This window comes from Sus scrofa, chromosome 3 (genome assembly GCF_000003025.6).
Source record: "Sus scrofa isolate TJ Tabasco breed Duroc chromosome 3, Sscrofa11.1, whole genome shotgun sequence".
Classification (NCBI taxonomy): domain Eukaryota; kingdom Metazoa; phylum Chordata; class Mammalia; order Artiodactyla; family Suidae; genus Sus; species Sus scrofa.
This window is the reverse complement of record NC_010445.4, coordinates 78890921-78914270: the sequence shown is the minus strand read 5'-3', so window position 1 is coordinate 78914270 and position 23350 is coordinate 78890921. Positions and strand designations below refer to the sequence as shown.

The 23350-nt window shown below is 47.8% G+C and overlaps 2 protein-coding genes across 11 annotated transcripts in view; both read left to right on the top strand.

Moving 5' to 3' along the window:
* EHBP1 (EH domain binding protein 1) overlaps positions 1-6956 on the top strand; it is a 354576-nt gene extending 347620 nt beyond the window's left edge. For 7 of the 10 annotated variants that reach the window (XM_021087470.1, XM_021087473.1, XM_021087475.1 and 4 more), the window contains 2 exons: positions 5534-5648; positions 5869-6521. In XM_021087470.1, the coding sequence (XP_020943129.1) occupies positions 5534-5648; positions 5869-5959 (206 nt within the window). In that variant the 3' untranslated portion in view covers positions 5960-6521. Of the gene's footprint in view, positions 1-5533; positions 5649-5868 lie in introns of all 10 variants that reach the window. The other 3 variants (XM_021087469.1, XM_021087472.1, XM_021087477.1) reach the window with 3 other exon arrangements.
* OTX1 (orthodenticle homeobox 1) lies at positions 11226-19129 on the top strand. The gene is made up of 5 exons (XM_003125096.4): positions 11226-11300; positions 11656-11724; positions 13296-13501; positions 14380-14531; positions 15774-19129. The coding sequence occupies exons 3-5, from the start codon at positions 13405-13407 to the stop codon at positions 16593-16595; spliced, it is 1071 nt and encodes a 356-aa protein (XP_003125144.1). The 5' UTR covers positions 11226-11300; positions 11656-11724; positions 13296-13404; the 3' UTR covers positions 16596-19129.

Genomic DNA, 23350 nt, shown 5'->3' with positions numbered 1-23350 from the left:
GACAAATGAAACCATATATTTTTAAATTTAAATTAATATTGCTATAAAATAAAATATATGATATTTGTCTAAATAGAATCTTATACATTTATAGAATTTTTTTGTACTTTTGTATCTCTAATCTCATTTGATAAATAAGACGGACAACATTGGCGCAGTGGTTAACGAATCCGACTAGGAACCATGAGGTCGCGGGTTCGGTCCCTGCCCTTGCTCAGTGGGTTAACGATCCGGCGTTGCCGTGAGCTGTGGTGTAGGTTGCAGACGCGGCTCGGATCCCGAGTTGCTGTGGCTCTGGCGTAGGCCGGTGGCTACAGCTCCGATTGGACCCCTAGCCTGGGAACCTCATTTAAAGAGGCTTCAGATAGCTAATTCCCTTCAAGGGGCTATCAAATTATAGCACTGATAATGACTATAAAATTTGTCAAAATTATTTAAGAAGTTCTGTGAAACTTGCCATTGAAATAAAATGTACAAATATCCAAAATGTATGTTTCCTCTTGATACAATAGTTATGGTATAGTCTATAAAAGAGATTGGAAAGCTAAATAGTTGAAAAGGTAGATATAGCAAATACTATCTATATGGTATGTATATGTATATATAATATAAAATGTATGTGTATATAGTATGTATAATGTGTAACTCAGCATACAGTTTATTCTTTATAGATTCATTATATATTATGCTCAATACAGAGTATTACAATTTTTTTATCCATTCTCTCATGTATATTAAGTTAAGTCATCCCTAAAATATAGCTTGATAGAATACAGTTGACTTGTAAGGTAGATATTGCTTCTATCCCAAGACCACTATTATTACTAAATAGTACTGTCTTTGAAGGAGGGCTATGATACATATAAAACATTAACAGCTTCATTGGCAATCCTATCCCCATGTAGTTGACTTACAATCTTAAATAATCTAGCATTTGTCTGGTTGCTCCTCTTGTACATACAGAAGAGCATCAGAAAGTAATACTGCTGAGGATGAGGGGGAAAAAAAATAGTGTTTTTCTTTTCAGACACCTTTAATATAGTCATTACTTTTAAAAAGTTTTATTCTGTTCTATTTGTTAAATTAATATGATTGTCCCATATGTGATTGTGCCTTAAATTTCTCAGCCAGTTTCTATTGCTGGTTGAGGGATAAAAAGAGATTTGAGAAAAGAAGCAGCCTGTTGATTACAAATAAAGACACTTTTTCAGAGAGAGGCCTGTCCCACTAGCCTGGGCAATAGGTGTCTGGGCTGTCCTAGAAAGACACCGATCATTGTGATCACCAGTTCTTTGAAGGCAGTGTCTGCTGAGCCAGCCCTTAGAATGGACACACATGCAGTTTAGTACTCTTTTGGAGTGTTAAAACAGGCAACACTAATTAGTTTTATTTTGCATTCCTTTGTTTTAAAGTTCGTTCCTCTTTTCTTTCCCATCCCTTCTACTTAGTAGCCATAAGACGGTTTTTGTAAGAAATCAGCTAAAATATTTTCAAATACACTGTTACTGAAACCATTCACCAGGAGAAAAGCACAGAATATTAACAGCCATAGCACATCAAAAGAAATATTAACAGCTTGGTTTAAAAGCAAAATAATAATAATAATAAGTATATCCATTCTTCTGAGAATCCACAATCACTTTGGCCTGTTTTTCACCTTTTTTTCCCTGAGGTGTTTTCATAGCAGGAGTTTCACTCTACTGAGCTAAATTGTGGGATCCCTTAAGCTAACAAATGTCTTTCAGATACTTTCCCTATAGTTTTTTTGTTCCAGATTATTTAATGCCCCCTTAGGAAAGATAAATTCATTTCTGCACACGTTGGGGTAGGCTTTTGGAAAGTGGTGTGTTCATTTTCTGCACAAGAAATGGATCTTCTCTAGGATTTTGTACATCTTGATTTATTCTTGGCTTAGAGTTTGAAGTGGGTGCTCTTCTAAAGGGATTTATGCATAGGTTCACTATTTTTGTAGTTATGGTTTATATGATAAGCTTTTTATATTTAAAATCAATATGTAATCCTGTGGAGGAGCTTATCCCCTAAAACCCCATTTGTAAATCTATTTTAGCTTTGTTACACAGCACAGCCACAGTCTTCCATAGATTGATTAGGTACAGCGGTAGAATCCTATCAAATGGCCTGCTCTGATGATGATGCAAACTCTTTCAGGATTGCTAGTTGACTGGAACTAAAGATAAGACTTGACTGCAATCCCCCAATGTGCTCTTTACAAAACTAGTGTTAATTTTCATCAAAGTGCCAGGCTTATTTATAGTGGCAAGGTTGAAGGTTTACTACAAGAACTTTGGGTCCTTTCTATTAAAGTGTTTATAGATATTTCTTTTGCCTTTTTTCCAAAGTAATTATCAACTTCAGCAAATAAACTGAATCAAGGAATGAATAATTGGCCCTATATATAAAAAAAGAGTTTTTAAATTAACAAAACAGCTCAATGCAGATAGACATAAACAGAATCTCTTTATTTCAACACTTTGGCTCAAATGCAGCATCAAAACTTAATCCTATTTGTTGTGAGAGGATATGGCTTTTGTAGCAAAAGTACACTGGAACCTTTAAATTAATCAGAACCCACATTGTAGTCTGTCCAACCCCAAGTCAATGCATCTAGCTAGCTCTTATAGGTGAGGAATCCTTTCCTAAAATGCATAACAGGTAACATAAACTTACATGCAGGCTTTTAGAATATGGCATTACATCTAGGTGAAGCTATTTAAGAGGGGATTTTTTTATTTTTAAATATAGATTTGAACATACTAATATAAACATTGATCAATTTTAAAGGTATTATTAATTGTTTAAAAATCATCAAAGTGGTTTACTTAATTTCCCAACTTAGCGTTCAAATATGTGTGTGAATCTATATAAATTTCTCCTGTGAGAAAGCAAATCCATAATAAAGTAATTTTACTAGTGTAAAATCCACTCACTGTGCATAGCTATTTTCTCTACAATTTGACTGATAATTTGAAGATAGATATTAATGTAGTGACAAATTTAATCTGAAAAATCCTATAAATTTACGCTGGAACATTTTAAATTCTAATGTCAGTTAAATTTGTGAAATGATGAAAATTACCTAAATATTCATAACTTTAAAATGTTCTTGTTACAGTTATGGGAAATGTCATAACTGAGCTAGGAAAAAGTTAAGATTTTAAAAATTATTCAACACTTAAGGGATTAAAAAAATAAAAGTTAAAGAAATCTTTATTTCTAATTATTTAAACCTTAAAAGTGAATGGTCAAGTACAGAGAAGGAATAATTTAATTAAGATTATGTGTCTGTTGTTAAAATGTATTTTTTCTTCATTCAAATAATATTTTTTCAACCTAAATATATTTTTAAAGTATGTGGTAGAGAAAATTTATTTCCTAGCAATAAAGCTCTTATCAAAATGTTTTGGAAGTAAAGAGTTAGAAACTAAGGTTATAATCGGAATGATTTCTTGAGTTTGGAAATGGAAAAATTAATATTGGTAATCGTAATAATTACAAAATTTAGTTACAAATTTTTTAACAAATTTAGCAAGTTTTTCTGAGTTAATACTTCTAGAACCATAGTTACCTGAAATTAGACTAGATGATCTTTAAAATCTTTTCAACCTGGAGAGTCTATTAATTTGTCTGCTGTGTAGAATGAAACTAAGAACAAGAACCAGATTAGAAAATTGTCCAGCATTCCTGACCTCAGCTGCATTTAAATCTAAGGAATAAAATTGTGATAGATATGGCTTTCCTTCAATTTTGCTGTTTCATTATTATTTTTTAAATTCTTATATTCAGAAAAAAAACTTACCACAGTAATAGTTTTTTATTCCTCTCTATACAGTAGAATATTTAGCTTCTTTTTTTTAATAAGAATGTAACGTGACCAATTATTTAATGTACTTACTTGTCAGATGTTTTGTATCGAATGTGGATAATTAATGTATGGCATGGTTCATACATGTATGTGTCTGCATGTATTTGAGCTTAAAAACGAAAGGAATAGTGATAAAATAGAATAAACTAGTCTAGCTTTTTGCTGATATTCTTCCCTTTATTGCATGATGATGCATCTAATTTTTAATTTGTAAATACAAGATAGAATTCACTCTAGCACCATTTGCTTTCATAAAGCTGCTGGGCAGTTTGCTGTCTTGAATAAATTTTGCTTTGGAGGGGGTCAGGGGGATTTGAACCAGCACATTCTTGTGTGGTTTGTGAAGATTCACATGGTAACCAGCGGTGTGCATTGTTAGGTTTATCTGAATAAGCACCAGCCATGTGAGTTTTAACATGATTGCCCAGGGCAATGGAGAGAGAAGAGAGAAACCAGAAAGGATTGCACTCCTCTCTTTTTTTGGGAAGTGGCATTTGCTGGGGGAGGGAGGCTACAGGAGTCATCGGTATTTTTTTCTTTCTTTTTTTTTCTTTTTTAAAGCTGGTGTCCTGTTTCCCTCTAGGTCCTCATTTGTTCAGCTATCTGCCTCATCATCTACTTCTTCTTTTCATTGTTTACCTTCCTAATGAGGGAGGCGGGGTAGACTGAGGGTTGATTGACAGCTACAAGCCCTTACAGTCTGGCCTGAGAGCAGTTGGCTTCGGTTTCAAAAGTGCTTTAAATGTTCGATTTGGTCCTGTTTTTATTAAACGAAACTGCTGCTCATCTTAAGGAAATTATCAGAACAGTAAAGATTAGGAAATAAATTATTGGGGGCCTAAAATCTTCAAAAAACTGCCTCTACCCCTGGAAGGAGCACTGCCCATCGGATTTTCCAACCTTAGCATGGGGTTTCAAAAAAGAAGTATGTAATTTTTCCTTTGCAAAAGTGCTTTGATTTGAAACCACCCAGCAAACCTCTCCAAAAGAAAACTGGCTGTGATGCGATCGAGAGCTGCAGTGTAATATTGCAGAGCAAATTTATTTTTTACTTCAAAGAAAAATGCTAATTAGCCGATTCACTACTTTTAAAGTTATTGTGAAGCATATGGCGCCCAGTGTGAGATACATCCAACTGCTAAAATAGAGCGAAGAGGAAATTAGCGAAGAATGGGCTGTATGGGGTGAGCATGGGGGTGGGGGAGGAGGATAGGTTCTCAGGCAGATTCTCTAGCCTTTTCAGAATGATTTTATCGTCCATCTCTGCTTCCCGCCTCCTCATTTACCCACATCCCCCACCACCAACCCTCGGGCCGAGCTTTTCTGGGCCTCCAGCTCTCCTCCCCCACTTTGGCTGAAATCAGGTGCGCACCTCCGGCTGGCCACCAGCGCACACCTGGTCTCTTGCAGGTTCCAGCCGAGCCGTGGCACTATCCCTCTACGGAAAATATTTACAAAGTATGGGTTTTAGGCTGAAATCCTCACCAGGATGGCCAAAACTCCCCGTAAAACACTAGCCGTTGGCTCTGTAATATGGTTTGCCTGGAAATACAAGGGAACTGGAAAAGGCGGGAAAAGGAGGTGGGGTGGGGGGCCGGGTGTGCAGAGGCCCTGCGGGTGGGTGGGTAACAAGCCTCCTGTCCTCTGCAGATTGGCAGAAGACCGAGGCCCAGAAGCGTCGCGAGCAACTCCTGCTGGATGAGCTGGTGGCCCTAGTGGACAAGCGCGATGCGCTCGTCAGGGACCTGGACGCGCAGGAGAAGCAGTAAGTGGGTGGTGGGATCCGTGTGGAGGCTCTGCTGCCTGCTGAGGGGCTGAGAAGTTTTCGAGAAGTTCATTCCGGAGGTCTCCGGTGGGCTAGGGCAGCCTCCCGTTTGGCCCCGCCGCGATCCCAGTTCCTTCTGGGGCTCAGAATGTGGGTGAGAGGGGAATGCTGCTCTGCCCTCCACGAAGAAGAATAATTTGATTTCCTGTTTGACCCGCAGGGCTGAAGAAGAAGATGAACATTTGGAGCGAACTCTGGAGCAAAACAAAGGCAAGATGGCCAAGAAAGAAGAGAAATGTGTTCTTCAGTAGCAGCCAGACCAGAATCTTGCCCAACATTTTATTAGTCTTAGGTTCCCAGACTGGAAAAAGTCAGACTCCTTGTTGATTTAAAACTTTTAACATTTTGTTCAGCTAGATTGTACTTCTTTACCACCACCACCACCACCACCACCACCCCTTTTCCTCCCTCCTTTCCTGATAATATACAGAACTATGAAATAGCTTTGTTTAAGGATTTTTTTGTGTGAGTTAATCGTTTCCTAGAAATCATGTGAAATAGATTTGCACAGACATCTTGTGGGTGATTGGTTTTGGTAGTGTTCAAGAAACTGTTCAAAGAAGAAAGAAAAGAAAACTCTTTCCCTCGTTTTTCCCCCTCATTTTTTGATGGGAGGAAAATTCAAAACATTTTCATTGTTGTCCTTGTTGTTAATAGCATAATGAGGGGTGGGAGGGGGTTAAGGGGGGCATAAGGAAAATGTCATGAATGATTTTTTTTCCCAGTCCTGCCATATGTAACATTGACTCTGTTACTGAAATTTTATAGTTAGATCATATTCAATTTACCTATTAAACTATGTTCTATTTACCAGTGGGATTTTCTGCCATTGTTTTGCATTTCACTGTAAGAATAATAGAGTTCTCCTCTGCTTTCTTCAGAGGATGACCCTTTAACATAGCCTGTGATTTGAAGGTGAGCTGTAAGGATGGGACTAATTGACATGCATCAGTTTACAAAGACAGTCTTATCTTCTGAGAATGCGCCATCTTTTCCTCTAGATAATTATTTATTACATATAACTTGGTTCCTATAATTTGTTGGGTCTCAAAATTGGCTCAAGTATGCTGTTAATATTTATTCTGTATTGATAAAGTCTGTCTTGCCAATATGAGTAAATCCTCCAATTAATATTTTCTTCTTTAGCATAGCAGTGTCATTTTTTTTGTGAAAATGGTTATCTGTTTATTTATTATGATACTGAGTCATATATAAATTTTCAATAAAAGCAGAAACTTTCTTACCTTATATACTGCTGCTACTTCTTTGCAATGAAAACTTGACATTGGTTTGAGGAGAAGTTTTTGTATTCATAAGACTTTTCATGTGGGGGGAAAAAATGCTCCTCTTGAAAGCAGGGCAATATATGGGGCTGTATTTGGAGCTAAGTTACACCACCCTAGAGGGGTCCTGCTGACACTCGAATTAGAATTGAAAAGCAATTAGTCATATTTTCTTAAGCTGTGTAAACCATTATCTTTTAGAGGGTCATCTCTGTTAAAGATTTGATGAAATGTGTGGTTCCACAGCACTGGGTGGGGGGAGTAATATTTTGTGGTTTTCAACTGCTACAGTTTTGCACCCAGATGAGGAAGACCTATGACTTCTGATAACCAGGAAGACTGTTAGTGCTGAAGTGAAAGGAAGAGGGTTATTGTTGGAGGGGTGGGGGAGGGTGTGTGCGAGTGTATGTATGAGATGAGGGAAAGGGAACTCTGAACAAGAAGTTCTAGGCTGCAAAAAAACAAAAAAACTGAAAAACAAAAAACGGGGTTTTACGATAGTTTATATCACTCTTCTACAGAGGTGTGGAAACAAAGAAAGCTCGTTCAACAAGTCTGGAAACAGAGAAAACAGGCCACTAGCATTTATACGTTAGCCTAGATCATACATACATAAATATATACACATATACATATATGTACATATACATACAAATGTTTCTACCTTTAACACACAAATTTCTTTTGAAAAGTATGCAGCAGCCAGACTTTCAAAATGCTAATAAAACCTTGCTACGGTAGAATTTCTTCATGACAAGGATATTAAGAAGTTATTGAAAAGTTATCGGAACTAAACGAAATCAGGTATTTGCCCTCTTGATTCGAGTAGGAGGGTAGAGGGAGCTGCCTTTCCCTGGGGGAAGCTCTCAGAACCGGCTCCAACCCCAGGGAAGCCGGCAGACGGAAACCGCCAGCCCGGAGCAGCCTGGGGCTTGAGCTACCCGCGTCACCCACTCCATTCGCGCCGGATTCGGATTCGCGGAATCTCCCCTCCCGCAGAGCCTGGCAAAGAGGCGGCTCCCCAAGCCGCTCCCAACCTGCCAAAGGACAAACCTTTGCTGGTCCCAGATTTGCTGCCCCTCTCCCTGCCCATCCTGCCTCAATCCCGAGCCTCGAGGGGGGTTCCATTTGGGCTACTCTGTGGCGCCCGCACGCCCCGCAGTGGCGGCGCAGCGCGGCCCCCGGGGACCGTCGGGGTCAGGCCCGCGGCGAGGGCGCTGCGTCCGGATTTCATCTCGTGGTGCCCAGAGGCTGTTTCCTGGGCGCGGGCGCCAGCCCAGCACGTCGGGAAGCCGGGAACCCGAAAGCTCGCGCTTTTCGCGCGGCGGGAGAAACGATGCTGTGGGCCGGGGGTCGCCGAGGAGTGTTGGCAGGAGCTGGTTTCAGCTCAGCCCGCGGGCCGGTGCAGAACTTCCGCCCCTGGCCAGGATCCCACGGTCCCCGGTCCCGGAGCCAAACCCCTCCCCCTCTCCCAAGTGTCCTCCAGAGTCTGGCCCGGCCTCGAGGTCACCTGGATGCTAGAGCCAGGGCCCAGATCCCACGCCCCCTTCCCCAGCCCTGGGGCCTTGAGTAGAGTCCACAAGTCCTCTCGGTCGAGGCTCCCTCTTCTCCGCGAGATGCGGCCGTTGCTGGAATGGTCGCGGCTATTGGCTCAGCGTCTCCCACCTGGATATTTGCCTAGCGACGGCCGCCTCGGTCCTTTATGCCGCATACAAGAAACTTTCATCTCAGTGTCTCCCTCTCTACTCTCCTCCCTCTCCCCTCTCCTCTCTCTCCCTTTCTTCTCTTAATCCAGGGGTTTTATAGGTTGAGCATTAAGAAAATTCGCCTGCATTTTGGGATTAGATAAATACTCTCATTAGGGGGGGAAAAATCGTGCTACGTGATACCTCCCAACTTCCTCGAGACCGCGGCAGCATCTGGAACCCGTAGCGCCGGGCTCCCGCGTGGCGGGCCCTGGGGACCGCCTGAGCACATTCCAGCGCGCATAGCCGCCCCACCTCGCCGCTTCGGACCTCTGCCCGGCGCCACAGCTGCAGGCGAAACAGGGCCAGGAGGAGGCAGGAGTGCGAGAGTTTGCGGGACTGGGACAGGGCACGCACCCCGGCCCAGGAGGGCTAACCTCAGCACACTGCGCTCAGGCCCGGCCTGGGGCAGCGCCGGGCCAGGTACTAGGAGCCGCCGAAGCTCACCCCAGGGCGCCCGCACACTCTCCCCCCGCAAACCAGTGCTCTCCAACCCGCTCCTTTCCCCGGAAACGAAGGCGGGGGTGGCTTTCGTTTCTTTCCTTAAATCTCTGCGTATCTTGGGGACTCGGAGCCCCTGGCCTCGCGGGCTACTCCCCGCGGGGGGCCTGCGTGAGCCTAAGGTGTGTCCCCGCTCGGGTCAGCGCTGCGCTCTGCGCAGTTTCTTTTCCTCTTAAGGCTTTTTCTTTTTCATGTTTTTCCTTTTCTCTCGTTCTTTTATTGTTTTCTCTCTTTTTCTTTCCCTTTTGTGAATGGGCCGCGGTGTCTTTGTTCTGGAGAGAAGCGCCCGTGTCGCTGACTTTTGTGAACCAGAGAAGGATCTTGTAAAACCTTTTCTCCTTCATACTCCCCCACTCTCACCCCTCCTCTTTTGCTCCTTTGATTAGATGTTCCCTCATCGTCAAAAAAAAAATGTAATTTCGTTAGTCTGGCGGCCACTTTCTTTGAACATTAGCTCGCTTTCAGCTCCAACTTCAATTAGAAGGAGTTGATTTTGAGAGATCAACAAAAGAACCGACCAAAGCCTTATTAAAGGTCCTAAGAAGATCTCCCGGGTCCTTTGAGAAGCAGTTAAGGAAACAGTGTGCCCTCCATCATATTCTGTTACCGTATTTTATTCGGACTCCAAAGGAAAGTGTCGCTTGGGGGAGGGGGAAGCACTTTGATGAACGGCGGCCGCGGCCCCCTTTCACTCAGCGGGCTCCCCCTTCCTTTTCCACCTCCTCGCCCCGCGCCGGGTCTGCTCTCGGTGCCCGACCCCGAGGCCCAACAGTGCCGGCACTCCCCACCGCGAAGCGCCCGGCGGCTCCTTGACTCGCCCTCACACTTATTTCAGTTCAAACTTTTCACTCCGCCTGTTGGGCTGGAAGGGAGGCGGGGGGATTAGGAAGATGCGGTAGGAATTCCTCGAAAGGGAGAAAAGTCGTGCCTAATATTCAGGAGGAGGTGCCATTTAAAAGAATTGCCTTGTTCAGTGTTAGAGCGAAAACACTTTTTTTGCTCTTTGAAAAGTCCACCCAGGTAGAGGTGTTTGAGAAGTTTGTTCGACTGGGAAATGGGCTTCGCCAGTACGAACAATCCGGGGAGATCGCCTCAAGGAGGCTCTTGCGGAATGAGGAAAAGAAATTGAGGGCGGGGGTCTGTGGCTGCGTTTTCCACCAGATTGTCCCTAGAAGAAGGAGACCTAAAAGGAGACAATGTGAAAGAGAAAGTTTCCTATCCAAATCTTTCGATTCAGAAGTTAAGTGTGTGTGCAAGGGGGAGGGGACTCTGGGCTCCAACATTTCAGAAGAAGCGTTTCGAATTTGCAAACACTCTTCACGGAGACTGGAAACCCCAGGAGACGCCGAAGAGCAGGTAAGCGGCGGTGCCTCCCCTACGGGTGCTGTTCCGGAACGCCGGAGTCCTGAGGCGCCGAGGCGGGATCTGCGCACTAGGAGCTGCTCCCGCGCTCGGCAAAGTAGCCTGTGCCGGCACGAGCCGCCCGCGGCGTCCGTCTGCAGGTGGTGGCGCGGTGGATGAAGACGCTGGGACCCAAAGCGCGGGGAGAGGGGCTCCGGGGTCCACGGGCCGCCGAGCCGGGTGGCGCGCCGGAGAGCGAGGGAACCGGTTTTCCAGCACCTCGCCTCCTTTCAGCCACTCCCTCTAGGGCGCCGAAAGGGCGAGAGAAGGGCGGGGGTCCCCGGGGCGGCCTTGGGACTAGCATCCCCCTCCGCGGCCTGGGCTCCCGCGCTGCGCTGGCTTTCCTCGCCTTGCTCCGCGCCGCGTTTGCCAGCCAAGCCCCTGAGTTAGCGCGCGACCGGGGCGGGGCGGGCGGGCGGTGAGGGCGGGGTGCAGGGGGCGGGGGAGGGCGGGGGCGCGCGGAGGTAACCCCCGGCTCGTGCTGCCATTGCCCGGTTCCCTGTCACTCAGCCCGCGCGGGGCCCGGGATTGGCAGCCTCGCCCCGTTACGCACTCACCTCGCGTTCACATACCCGGGGAGGGCAGTAGAAAGGTGATCAATCTTCATCAGGCTACATTTCCAATCACCTAAACAACCCAGCGAGACAAGCCACTCCGACAAGGTAAATCGCTTGATTTATTTAGTTTGCAAAGTGCCTCTGCAGGACTTCCCCAGCCCCCACCGCCTCCACGCTGCACAGAGTGGAACCGCAGCCGAGAGCCACCTCCCAACTCTGCCCCTCTTACCCCACCCTCCTCCTTGCGGCCCCTTGGCGCGGTCTCGGGCGAGGTAGTCTCGGGAGCGTGTAGGGCTTTGCAAACAAAGTGTCCGTGCAATAAAGTGAAACCTGGAGGGACACGCACAAAGCCACTGGAAAGAAAGAGAAGGGGAGGAGGGAAGTTGGAAGAAAGAAATCCGGGGGGCCTAGACCTACCGCCCAGCCCGGCGGGTAATTCCTGTGCGGCTCTGTTTTGCAGGTTGGCTGCGCAGAGGGTCAGTGTGAGGGCTCGAGGTAGATGGTGAGCCGCCCCGGCAGCTGAGGGCAGGTAAGAAGAAAGCCGCGGGCCGCCCGGGACTCTGGGAATGAACGCGTCGGTTGCTCTTGCCTCCCCCTTTCCAAATGGGTCCCCGCTTCCTAGGTCCCCGGCACGTGGGCGGGGCTGGGGAGCGGCCTGGCTCCCCTCTTGGTGAGCGGAGGACCCCAGAGCTCTGCTGAGGCCCCGCGCCCCTCCCCCGCCTCCTCCGAAGTAAAGAGCTGAAGTGCTAAGTTTGAAGAAAGTCTTTGAAAACTCACGCTGTAGCCTAGCAGAGTCGCGGCGGCTGAGTTACATTCTCCTCTGGCCGTAGAGCCCCCGCTTTTTCCCTTCTGTCGCCTTCCCTGCAAACTGGGTTCCCCGGCCTAGGCCGTGGGTCTGATGGGGATAGGACCGGGCGTCTTCTTTAGCTCTTCCTTCCCGAAACTCCCTAGCCCGGGTCCCAGGCCTGCTTTGAGTTTCCGTGAAGCGGGATGACGCGACAGGTCCTCTTGGGCCTCATCCCCACTCCCCCAGAGCCACTTCCTGACCCCTGATTGTAGCGCCTCAGTTTGGGGATAACCAGAGAAACCAAGCTTCGACCCTCCAGCCCGGGTCAGCGCAAGCCACGCTGCCGGGGCCTTAGTTCTCTAGTCTCGATAGGGTCCCGGGGCCAAGAGTTCAGCTAGTAGGATAGGCAGGCAGTGCACCGGAGCTGCTGCGCTTAGGCCTCCCAAAGCCGCCGACCCTTGAGGGAGCTGGCCCGGTCACTTTTCACCCCCGCCGGGACCCGATTGTCCGCAGCCAGGAAAGATCATAAAGAAGGACCACCTTGCGCTGGCGAAGAAGGATTGCGGATGTGGCGAGGCGCCCCTGACCTCAGCCCACGTCTTAGAACCGCCACCTCTACAGGGGCCCTTTCTGTTCGCTTTTCCAGAACCTGGGCCAGTAACTGTGGTTGAGATGTGGGTAGGATTCGGGGTAAGCAATCTTTGGGCGGCTGGGAGCAGAGAGGTCAATTGAGACTGTGGGGTCTGGAGCCGGGGAACCAGCTCCGGAGACCTTGAAAGGAACGTTCTCTCCTAAGTAGGCAGTGGGTCCCAGAGAGGCCCAGGCGCTGCCAGCCCTCCGCAGTGCCTCACCTAGGCTCTCTCGTGTCTACCTGTTCGTCCCACTTTAAAAACATTTGTAACAAACTGAAACAACCGCTCCTGTTCTGGGCCGACTATCGCGTGGGCGCTGCGAATAATGTTTGCTTGTTCAGAGTGAGGCCGGCTCCGACCCGACCAAGAATTTTGCCTAGACTTGGGACCTAGTGCATTCTGTAGTTCAGGCTCTGACCTCCCAAATTTGGCCCTGATTTTAACCTTTCCTCATTCCTAGAGTCGCCCTATTCCAAGCCCCAAAAGAGGAAATGACGATCCAGGAAAGTTTACTTTTCTAAGAAGCCTTGGCCTTTGGGCCTCAATGGAGCCGAGTTGACCGCCCTGCATAGTTCCATAATCTACTCCCCCTTCCCCATCCTGTGACTCCTTGCCTCCGACAAGACTAGGAAGCTGTGATGGCTCAGAATGATGGTTTCTGCATATATCCTGTCTTCATAGGCCTGGCCCCAGACGCAACAGAGCTTGAAGGACTTCGCAGTGGGAGGCCCGCACTGCGCCTGGCCCAGGCCCCCTGGATCCGTCGGGGCGCCTCCACCCAGCTGTTAGCATGATGTCTTACCTCAAACAACCCCCATACGGAATGAATGGGCTGGGACTGGCTGGTCCAGCCATGGACCTCCTGCACCCCTCTGTGGGCTATCCCGGTGAGCACCAGTCCCTGCAAATCTTGGGGACCCCCGGCTTCTGGAGTTTGAGCACAGGCTTGTCCCAAAGCAGGTCCAGGGAGCCGGTTGCCTAGTCTTCTCATGCAATGCAGGGCACAGCAGTCGGTGAGGAGGGCCAGGGCAGCCAAACGTGAGAAGCAGGGGTCACACCGGCCCCCTGTCTCTTGTTGTGGCCTCACTGCCAACCCAGGATTTGTTTCCCATGGGTGGCTTTTTTTGTTTGTTTTTGGTGTGTCTCTATGTGTGTGTGAAACTATGCTTTTCCCCCAACATTGAATGAGGAATCTGGACACTTAGCTAGGCCCTAACAGGAAGGGCCAGGACTTGCCTTATGCAAAACGACTGGCTGAGCTGAGGAAGGGAGATTTACCCCCCAATTAAATTGTCCTCTAGAGTGGTGGCTTGCACCAACTTCTGCACTGCTGGACGACTTAAGCCAAATCCTGGCTTTCTTTTCTAGCTCTCATTCCTTCACTCCCATTTATTCCCTCTGAAAATGTTTTCCAGGATGCGTTTCTGCATACCCCTTCCCCATCCTGCAGCTAGGGACAGTGTTGGAGGGTGGCAGTGAAGGAAGATTGTATAACATCTCTTCCTTTCTTAACTTCCAAGAGGCAGGGAAGGGGGGCATCCCAGGAGTGTTAGAGACACTGGCTCCCAGTAACACGTATGCGACGGTTTTCTCCCACCTGTGGCCTTTCGGCTCGGCTTTCGGCGCGGTGTGGGAGGAGAGTTACTTTTGCTTGGAGTTTAGCTTTCTTTTGCAATGGCCTAGTTCAGGGCTTGCCCGACCGTGTCCTCTAGCGCGAGCCTGCGTGGCCACCTCTGAACCGAGGCTCCTCCTCGTTTCCCCTCAGCCACCCCGAGGAAGCAGCGGCGGGAGCGCACTACCTTCACGCGCTCTCAGCTGGACGTGCTCGAGGCGCTCTTTGCCAAGACTCGCTACCCTGATATCTTCATGCGCGAGGAGGTGGCGCTCAAGATCAATCTGCCAGAGTCCAGGGTCCAGGTGCGTGCGCCCGCGGCTCCATGGTCTGGGGAGGGGTGCTGCGGCCGGTCGGAGAGGGTCTGGGAAGGGTGGTCTGGTGTCGGGGCGGGCTTACAGGCTGGGCAGCCCCTCTCAGACTCCCCCTAGCGCTGGGCCGGGGCCTGGAAGAGTGGCCAAAGTTAAGCTACCTTAAAGCCCTGGATTTGGCCCTGCGCTGTCCAAAGTATTTTTTTAGGATTTCAGGAAGGCAAATGAGGCTCTGGAAAGTAACGTGCTCTTGCCCCGGCCTCTTTGGCTGCCCCAGGACTTGGCAGTTTCCCTTGGGGTCCTAAATTCTGCCTCTGACCTTGCCTTGCATCTCGAGGATCTTGGAAATGGAAGGGTGGGGCTTGAGCCTGGTGCCCTGACTGGAGGGTTGATCCTGACGGGTAGTGCGAATTTGATTAGACATCTCCTTTGCCCAGAGAGGATGCCTAACTCAAAACCTGGTTACCAGCTTTGCGGTTTTTGTTTTTGTGAGGAAAGAGCCCTGAGAACACTGTTTGGATTTTAATTCAGAACTCTCCTCAAAGTACTTTTATCTTGCCTTCTCTCCCGGAGGCTCAAGAAAGCAGGAATGCCATGCCATGTACCGGGCCCTATAACAGGATCGAAAACTTTATGACTGTACTATTTCGTTCCCCACTTGGAGACAGGAAGTCCAACGAAATTCTGCCCAAGTTTCCTACCCTAGTCCCCCGAGTGTTGCCTCTGTTCAGCCTCCTGGCCTTGCTCCTGCTCCCACCCAAACTCTCTTGCCCTGCCCAGCACCAGGCCTCCAGGGGCCGACTGGCCCTTCCTCAGACTTGGTGACTGTCCCGCACTCTGCAGCTTGGTCTGTGCCTCTCTGCAGTCTCCTGAGCTCTATTCATAGAAGACAGGGCCTCCAAACATACACGGGGTTGTTGGGAAGCAGCCAACGGCAGCAGTTTAGAGACGGCTGAACTTCTGGCTGGACAAACGCAAATGTTCCGCCCTACGGCAGGGTTGCGCTGGGGGTGGGGAGGTGCACATCTCTACTTTGCCAGAGGAGTCTTTGAGCAGAAGGTTGGGGGAGGGTGGAGCAGCTGAGAATGCAGAGTCTGGCAGGGCCAGAGCTGGGGAGGGGCGGACGCTCGGATACGAGAGGGATACGGATCCTCGGCCGGGTGGTGGTCCAAGGGGGCGGGAGAATGGCAAGCCTTACTTGCCCCCTGACATCTTATCCCCACCCGGCCGCTGCAGGTCTGGTTCAAGAACCGCCGCGCCAAGTGTCGCCAGCAGCAGCAGAGCGGGAGCGGGACCAAGAGCCGCCCAGCCAAGAAGAAGTCGTCTCCGGTGCGGGAGAGCTCGGGCTCTGAGAGCAGCGGCCAGTTCACACCGCCCGCTGTGTCCAGCTCCGCCTCGTCCTCTAGCTCCGCATCAAGCGCCTCCGCCAACCCAGCGGCTGCAGCGGCTGCAGGCCTGGGCGGGAACCCGGCGGTGGCAGTTCCGTCGTCGTTGAGTACGCCGGCTGCCTCCTCCATCTGGAGTCCGGCCTCCATCTCGCCGGGCTCAGCGCCTGCGTCCGTATCGGTGCCCGAGCCTTTGGCCGCCCCAAGCAACGCATCGTGTATGCAGCGCTCGGTCGCTGCAGGCGCTGCCTCGGCCGCAGCCTCCTATCCTATGTCCTATGGCCAGGGCGGCAGCTATGGCCAGGGCTACCCCGCGCCCTCCTCTTCTTACTTTGGCGGCGTGGACTGCAGCTCATACCTAGCGCCCATGCATTCGCACCACCACCCGCACCAGCTCAGCCCTATGGCACCCTCCTCCATGGCGAGCCACCATCACCATCATCCCCACGCGCACCACCCGCTGAGCCAGTCCTCAGGCCACCACCATCACCACCACCACCACCACCACCACCAGGGCTACGGCGGCTCGGGTCTCGCCTTCAACTCTGCCGACTGCTTGGATTACAAGGAGCCTGGTGCCGCTGCCGCATCTTCCGCTTGGAAACTCAACTTCAACTCACCTGACTGTCTGGACTATAAGGACCAAGCCTCATGGAGGTTTCAGGTCTTGTGAGCCCAGGAGTGGGAGGAAGAGGAGAAGAAACGCAACTACCTGCGCCCTCCGTGGTCCCCATCCTGTTGCTGCTGCTGCTGCACGCCCGCCTTTGCCTAGGCTTCTCCAGACCTGAAATTTCATGCCCCCAAAAGATGCCCATTGCTGCACTGCCGCCCTCATCTTTGTACCATTTGCTTGGGGGGTGTACAAATCATGCCCGCCCCTTGGATGAGGGGACCGGTGCTTCGGCTTTGGCCCACGAGTTCTCCACAGGAGAGCTGTGTGCTCCCCTCCCTCCTCAACCCCTAACGATTTCCCAAGTCACCCTCTTCCAGTCTTTCTGGACAGTTTTTATGCACTTGCAGCCTTTGGAGGCTCTTCGCTCTGACTTGCTGTTTGAGCCCTACACTTTAATTTATTCTTTCTGGACACTGGAGTCACTAACTGGCATGTGTCTGCCCAATGGAGTGCACCCACGCTCTACTCCAAATCAAGACAACCACTAAGTGTTTCTCGCGTGCAGACTGCCGCCCCTTCAGCTGCCCTCCGCCCCGCTCCCCGCCAGCAGGACAGAGTTTTCTGGTATTTCCTTCAACCCAGCCGGATGCGCTGGGTCCAGGCCCGAGGGAGGAGCGCGGCCCTAGCCTCTCGCGCACAGCCCCGCCCTGCGTAGAACTGGCTCAGGCTTCCGCCCCGGCGGGAATGCTGTACATAGTCGGTCCGTTCCATGGACCACTTAAACTTTTTAGTTGCTGTTGGTTGAACTGAGCATATCTCGTCTTAGAGCCCAAGAAATAGAACTTTAAGATATATACAGCACATATATATATATACACATATATATAAAACAAAAGCAAAAAATATTTTCCCTCTGTCCCCCTTCCTCTCCTCAAGTGATGGCGCTTTTACTTTTTCAGTTGCAAAGCTTCCCTGCCCTCTCATACCTTCTCCCTCTGTGTATTTATTAAAGAGAAACTTTTGGTTTCAGGAAGCTGCGCGCGGAGGATCGGAGGATCGGGAGGGTCTGGGAGTGTGGAGGAGGAAAGAGCCAAGTCAGGGTACAGGGGAGGTGGCTGGCTGGGCGGGGGTGCAGGACTGAGCCCTTTACCAGGTTTAAGCACAGGGTCGCAGTTCCGGCTTAGAGACCCAAACCAAAAAGAAAACAAAAAAATACAGAATTATTGAAAAACAAACAAGCCCAGGCCCCAAACCCCGGTTCAGTTCCCCTGTCGGCTTCTCTGTCTTTAAGCAATCCTGTTTTGTCTAGTGAGTTTTTAGTGCACCTTCATTCTTCGAAATCTGCGGAGAGCCCGCGCCTGTATATCAATTTTGGCTTTGGCCGTTTTGTCCAGTAGGTGGGAAAGGAATTTGTAAATTTGATTTGTCCGATGTGAAGATCGCAAATTACTTGTTGAAATGTAAGGCAGTCCCCCTTCTCCCCCTTTATCTACATTATTTCCCCAAAATAAATGCAAATTAATGAACGGCTTGTCAGTGTTGCTCTTCTGATTCCAGCCCAGGCCCTGGTCTTGGATGGGTGGGTGAGGGGGCTAAAAAGAGGGAAACCCCTGTGTTAACAACCCGCGTGTTAATAACTTGTGTGAAGCTGGAGGCCAAAAGGAGTCCCCAGAATCGCTCTCTTAGGGAGGGTCTTCCCTCCTGGTCAGCCCGGGCTCTTCCCCCAGGCGTTTTGACCCCGCTTCCCCTCTCGCCATCCAGGACAGAGACAGGTGTCAGTACTCAATTCCCGAAGCAATTCCTTTCTCTTCAGAGGCAGGAGCCTGGCACTGATTTCTTCACCCTAATTGCCTGCACCAGAAAGAAGAGGGGGAGGGGAAGAGGGTTGGGAGGCGGGAAAGGATAGCTCTGTAATGCTCTCAGAGCTGAGCCAAAAGGAAAAGAAAACAAAACGACAAAAAAAAAACGACCCATGTCTTGCATGTTGGCAGCAGACAACCTTCCTTTCTGCTGAGCTGTCCCAGGTGGCTTCACGGAGGCTGGGGGACTCCAAGTCATCCCTTCCACACGTGCTAAGATGTCCCTTTAAATCTTCAAACCCCTGCCAGAAATACCCGAACTATCTTTATTCGTATTGTGAAGTTTCTATAAAGCGTAAATACAAAATCTAGAAAAGTCCATAGGGACGCGTTTCACTTTGGCCGGGAAAGAAGACTCCCGGCTTGCAGCAGGGGGTCGGAAGTCCTGTACCACCTTCCCCTGAAGACGACCGGGGTGGCTTAGGGATTAGGGATCCTCTAGAAGACCCAGAGTCCAGACTTTGGTCTGAAACCTCTTAGGTATAAGGCCCAGAAGTTGCTCAACTTGTCCACGAGCGGGAAGGAAATAAGGAAACAACGAAAAGTTTCCTGCGAAGTCACTGACACACCCTACTCTTTTTATTCTGTGTGAGACCGAGTTTGGAGAACGACCCCCTCCTCCAGGGTCCAGCGCCGAGCAAGGTCTCAGGGCTGCGAACCCCGGCTGGAGAGAAGCCTTCTCAGCCGCGTCCTCCCTCCGGACTCCGAAGGCCCGGCTCCGGCGCACCGCGCCTTCCCACTCCGCCAACCTCCGCATCCCCGACTCCTCAAAGGCCCGCAGGAGGGCGCAGCCGCGGCCCAGTAGAGCTTGGCCCCGGCGCCGGCCACGGAGGGAGGACCCGGCGCGTGGAGTCCGGGTGCGCCGTGGCCCCTGGGGTGGGGGGCCCGCGTGTGTCCGGGAGCCCGGGCTGGCGGCTGAAGCAAAGAGGCTTCCAGCTCGCGCGGCACGGGCCTGGGCACCCGAGCTGCAGGGCCTCTCTTCAGCCGACTCTGCCTGGCCCGCCCAGGGGCCTCCCCGCCTCTCCCAGGTGCCGCCGGGGCCACTCGAGGCCCAGGTGCTGGGCTGCCTCGGTCCGAAGCTCCCTGAGGCGGGTTCTGTGCGGCCCAGCTGTCCTCCAGGCTGCGCGGGGGAGTGAACCTCGGAGACCCGCCTCTGCACCCGCTCAGACTACTGTGTGGCCTGCGGAACAAGGTACCCAACCCCCCGGAACTCAGTTTCATCGCACTTGTTATTTGGCCCCACTTGGTCGGGGACGTGGCAGAACTTCACACTTTGGGCACAGGCTGCGCGCGGGTAGGTGAGACGCATCCCAGTGGCCGGGCCGCTCGGTGGTGCCTGGAAGCTTCGGCGCCTGCGTACCAAGGCAGACAGGGACCGGCGGCCAGGCGCACGGAGGCAGGGCCGGAGTTCCCGCCCGGGGAACAAGGCCTCGAGAAGAGGCACGTGCTTTTCCCAGGGCCTCTTAGCTGGCGCCGAGGCCCCGCGGTGCTGAGTGGAAACCAGGAGCGGGAAGCTGCTGGGGCACCTCAGGCACCCGGGATGCGGGGGCTTGGAGGAGCGGAGAAGGTGCGTGGCCGCGGCTGGGGAGGCCGGAGGTGGCCTGGCCGGAAAGGACGCCTACGCGGGCCCCGAGTCCCGGCGGCGGCGGGAGTCCGGTCCCTCCCGGCCCGGCCACCTGTTACAGGCAGGTTCTCTGAGAACCGTCCCCAGCGCGTCCTTCTTCTAGGGGAAGAGGTTTGTTCTATTTGGATTTTGGTGTTCGTGACGCAATGAAAGCAGGTAAAATTGAAGCAATTTAAGGAGATTAAGCAACTTCAGAACGTTTAGCAACGTTAAGACGTCAACAGTTTTCCCTGAGTGCTCAACGAAATCTCGATGTTTTCTGGTGGCTTGTGTTCTCCGCTCATTCTCGAGGGGCAACCCTCCCCCGAACCTCCCCCCCCAAACTCCCTATCTTTCAGAGAACACGTGTGAAGTGCTGTGGGGCTAAAAGGTCAAATTTGTGATTTTTAAATAATTTTTTTTAATCGTAAAACCTCCTTAGGAGCATCGCATTAATTTGTTGAAGCTCTGAAAAGATTCATTGAAGTAACCTCGTTTGTTGTAGAGCTTTTCAGTATTTTATAGCTGCTTCGTAGCTACCGAGGACATATGGAGACATTTCTCTACATTGTGAGTGTTTGGGTTTTTGTTTTTTGTTTGTTTGTTTGTTTGTTTTTTAACATTCTTAAAGCTATGGGATAGTAAACGTGAGAGGAAAAACAAGTAAAGAGGTACTACTGAATGTCAGAAAATTCATGCCTGATAACACTGAGACTAAAAACCCAAGAGGTTTCAATTTTGGGGTCAAAAGAAAATTACTAGTTTTTTTCATGTATTTCTTTCAAAATGGTTTCACAGATAAATTGTGATTTTTTTTCCCTTGTGAAAATGATAAATTCACTACTTTGGCAGAATTAATGAATGTTCTTGATGTCATTAGGCAATGACAGGCACTAAGATTTTCTTTAGAGATACAGAAATAAAATGTATCTCATATATTAAATGTAGTTAATATATACATTATTGGTAAAGAAAATCTGTATCATTACTATTCAAGACCAAAAAAAAAAAAATCACTTGGCTTCTGTTGCAGAATTAATTTAAGAACAGCAACAAGATAGCTTTATAAAATTCCTTAATTGAAAACTAACAAGTTCTCAAAGTTACCCTGTATTTTCCATACTTTCTCTCCCTTCCCCTATACATTTTAATGTCTAAAATGAGAATGAAAATAGCTCATTATCTCATTAATTTTAACTAAGGAATATTTATATTCAACAATACTTAAAGTAAAAAACACCATTAAGAATGAATAACAATGCATTGCTTATTTGACAACAAGAAAACATCTCTATTGTCTTTAAGAAATAATCTGTTTAAATGTGTGAGTGTCTGGAATATAGCTATTTGAAAAAGAGAAGAGTTTTTTTGTGGGGGAGAGCATGTTTAGTAGATGATTCCTGAAAAAGCAATTATGTGTCTTAATCATTCTGCTGATATTTACTGATACCTGAAAAAAAGAATTGCATTTTGTTTCTGTGGGGGGGGAGAAGGGACCATGCCATTTTGACCTTAATCACATTTTTAAGATGAGTTGGATTTTACATGAAACACATTAAGTGCAGTCTTTCAAAAGTTTTTAAAAATCAAAAATATTTTCTAAAAAACCTTCAGTAACTTAAGTGAAATGGAAGTTACATAAATAGCCAAAGTTGAAACTGTTTTGAAATATATATTGTATTTTCTTATGGGAAAAAAATAAAGCAAAGAAATATATGGCGGGTCCATGCATTTAGTGCACATCACTAAGTGCGTCTCCCTCTAACACTGAAACTGTAATTCATGGTTTTAGGTCTGTTACTTCAAAGATAAGAATATGCTTAAAAATATTTTGGAGATTTTTCTAATCAAGTAGTACTTAGGTTCAATTTAATCAATGATGACCTATGAAATTTAAACATTGAAAATCTATTGTATATCTAAAAATTTTACCCATCTTGTCCCCTTTGAATAATCTACTTGGTGGCTAATATAACCAAAGACACAAAGTTCTATTTCATTCCAGAGGTCACAAATACTTCATTTTTCGAAGGTTGATCTTTATCGAACATCTTATAAAAACTATATTAGAAAATTTTAGAAATTCTTTTAGAGTGAATCGTAAAATTAGGATTTAAGAAACTTGAGTCACAATTTTTTCAGGATTAAAGTGGAGTATAAATAAATCATAACTAATTTTGACATTTGGGGTAAAGTTAATTAAAATGTTGGAATAAGTGGTCTTTGATTCAACTACTTGGTGTCTAAAGAGCTTATAAAATATTTTTAGTACACAAATATTCTTATGTCTCTTCAAAGCTCTAAATGCTTATAAGATATACCATCATCTGTCAGAGTTATTTAAATGCAGGAATCATATTTTCTTTTTAAAATTTATTTTAAAAACTTTATTGTGAAATATACATATATGCAAAAGAAAGTATAAGCAGGTATATACAATTTAAAGAGAAAGGAAAATATATACCACAACAAGGTCTCAACAAATACTTTACAAAGTGGATTTGAGGTTGATTATGATATCAGTGTTCAAATTTGATGTTACATATATTATATCTATTTATGTCTCAGGGATTTTGTTAAATCCTTTAGAGGAGTGACTAGTGATATATAGGGACACCTTTTTAAGGCATAAAATCAATTAAAATTATGGGATATAAAAGTTCTATAGTCCCTTGAAAACCCATAGGGTTTCTTTTTTGACGGAAAAAAATGTGCTTTATATCTACTTACATTTTTGACCAAGGAGCACCAAAAGAATCTTTTTCTTTCCCAAGTATGGATATTTAACCTCATCCAAAGCTGTAGCTTCAACCATTGATTACACTACTGGTGACCTTCAAATCCATATTTCTAGCTCAGACCTCTCTATTGGGCTTCATATTCCTGTACATATACTGAAAAGAGGCCATTGAATTTTATCCCCTCGGAAGTTAATGATATGGTGTCTGAGTCTTGTGTCAAAATAATAGAGGAAGAGAAGGAATGGGTAAAGTATGGATGAAATAAGATTATCATTCATTTATAATTATTGAAGCTGAATGAGAATACATATAACTTCATTACACTGTAACTTCTGTATATTTAATTTTCCATGATAAAAGTGAGTAAAAATATTAATTTGTGCAAGTAATTTTTGTAGTGTATAAGGAAATTGAGCTTCCCATCTTTGGGGCTTATAGAATCCTATTCACATATGTTACTTTCTTTATCTGCTCTCAAATCTTGTGAAATTGGTTGGTATGAGGCTCAGTGTGGTTTGGTTATTTACTCAAGGTTACATAGTTGGTAAGTAGCAGAACTCAGTCTTCAGATTTTAGGTAGCTGTAAGAGCTACCTAAAATTTTCAGCATGTT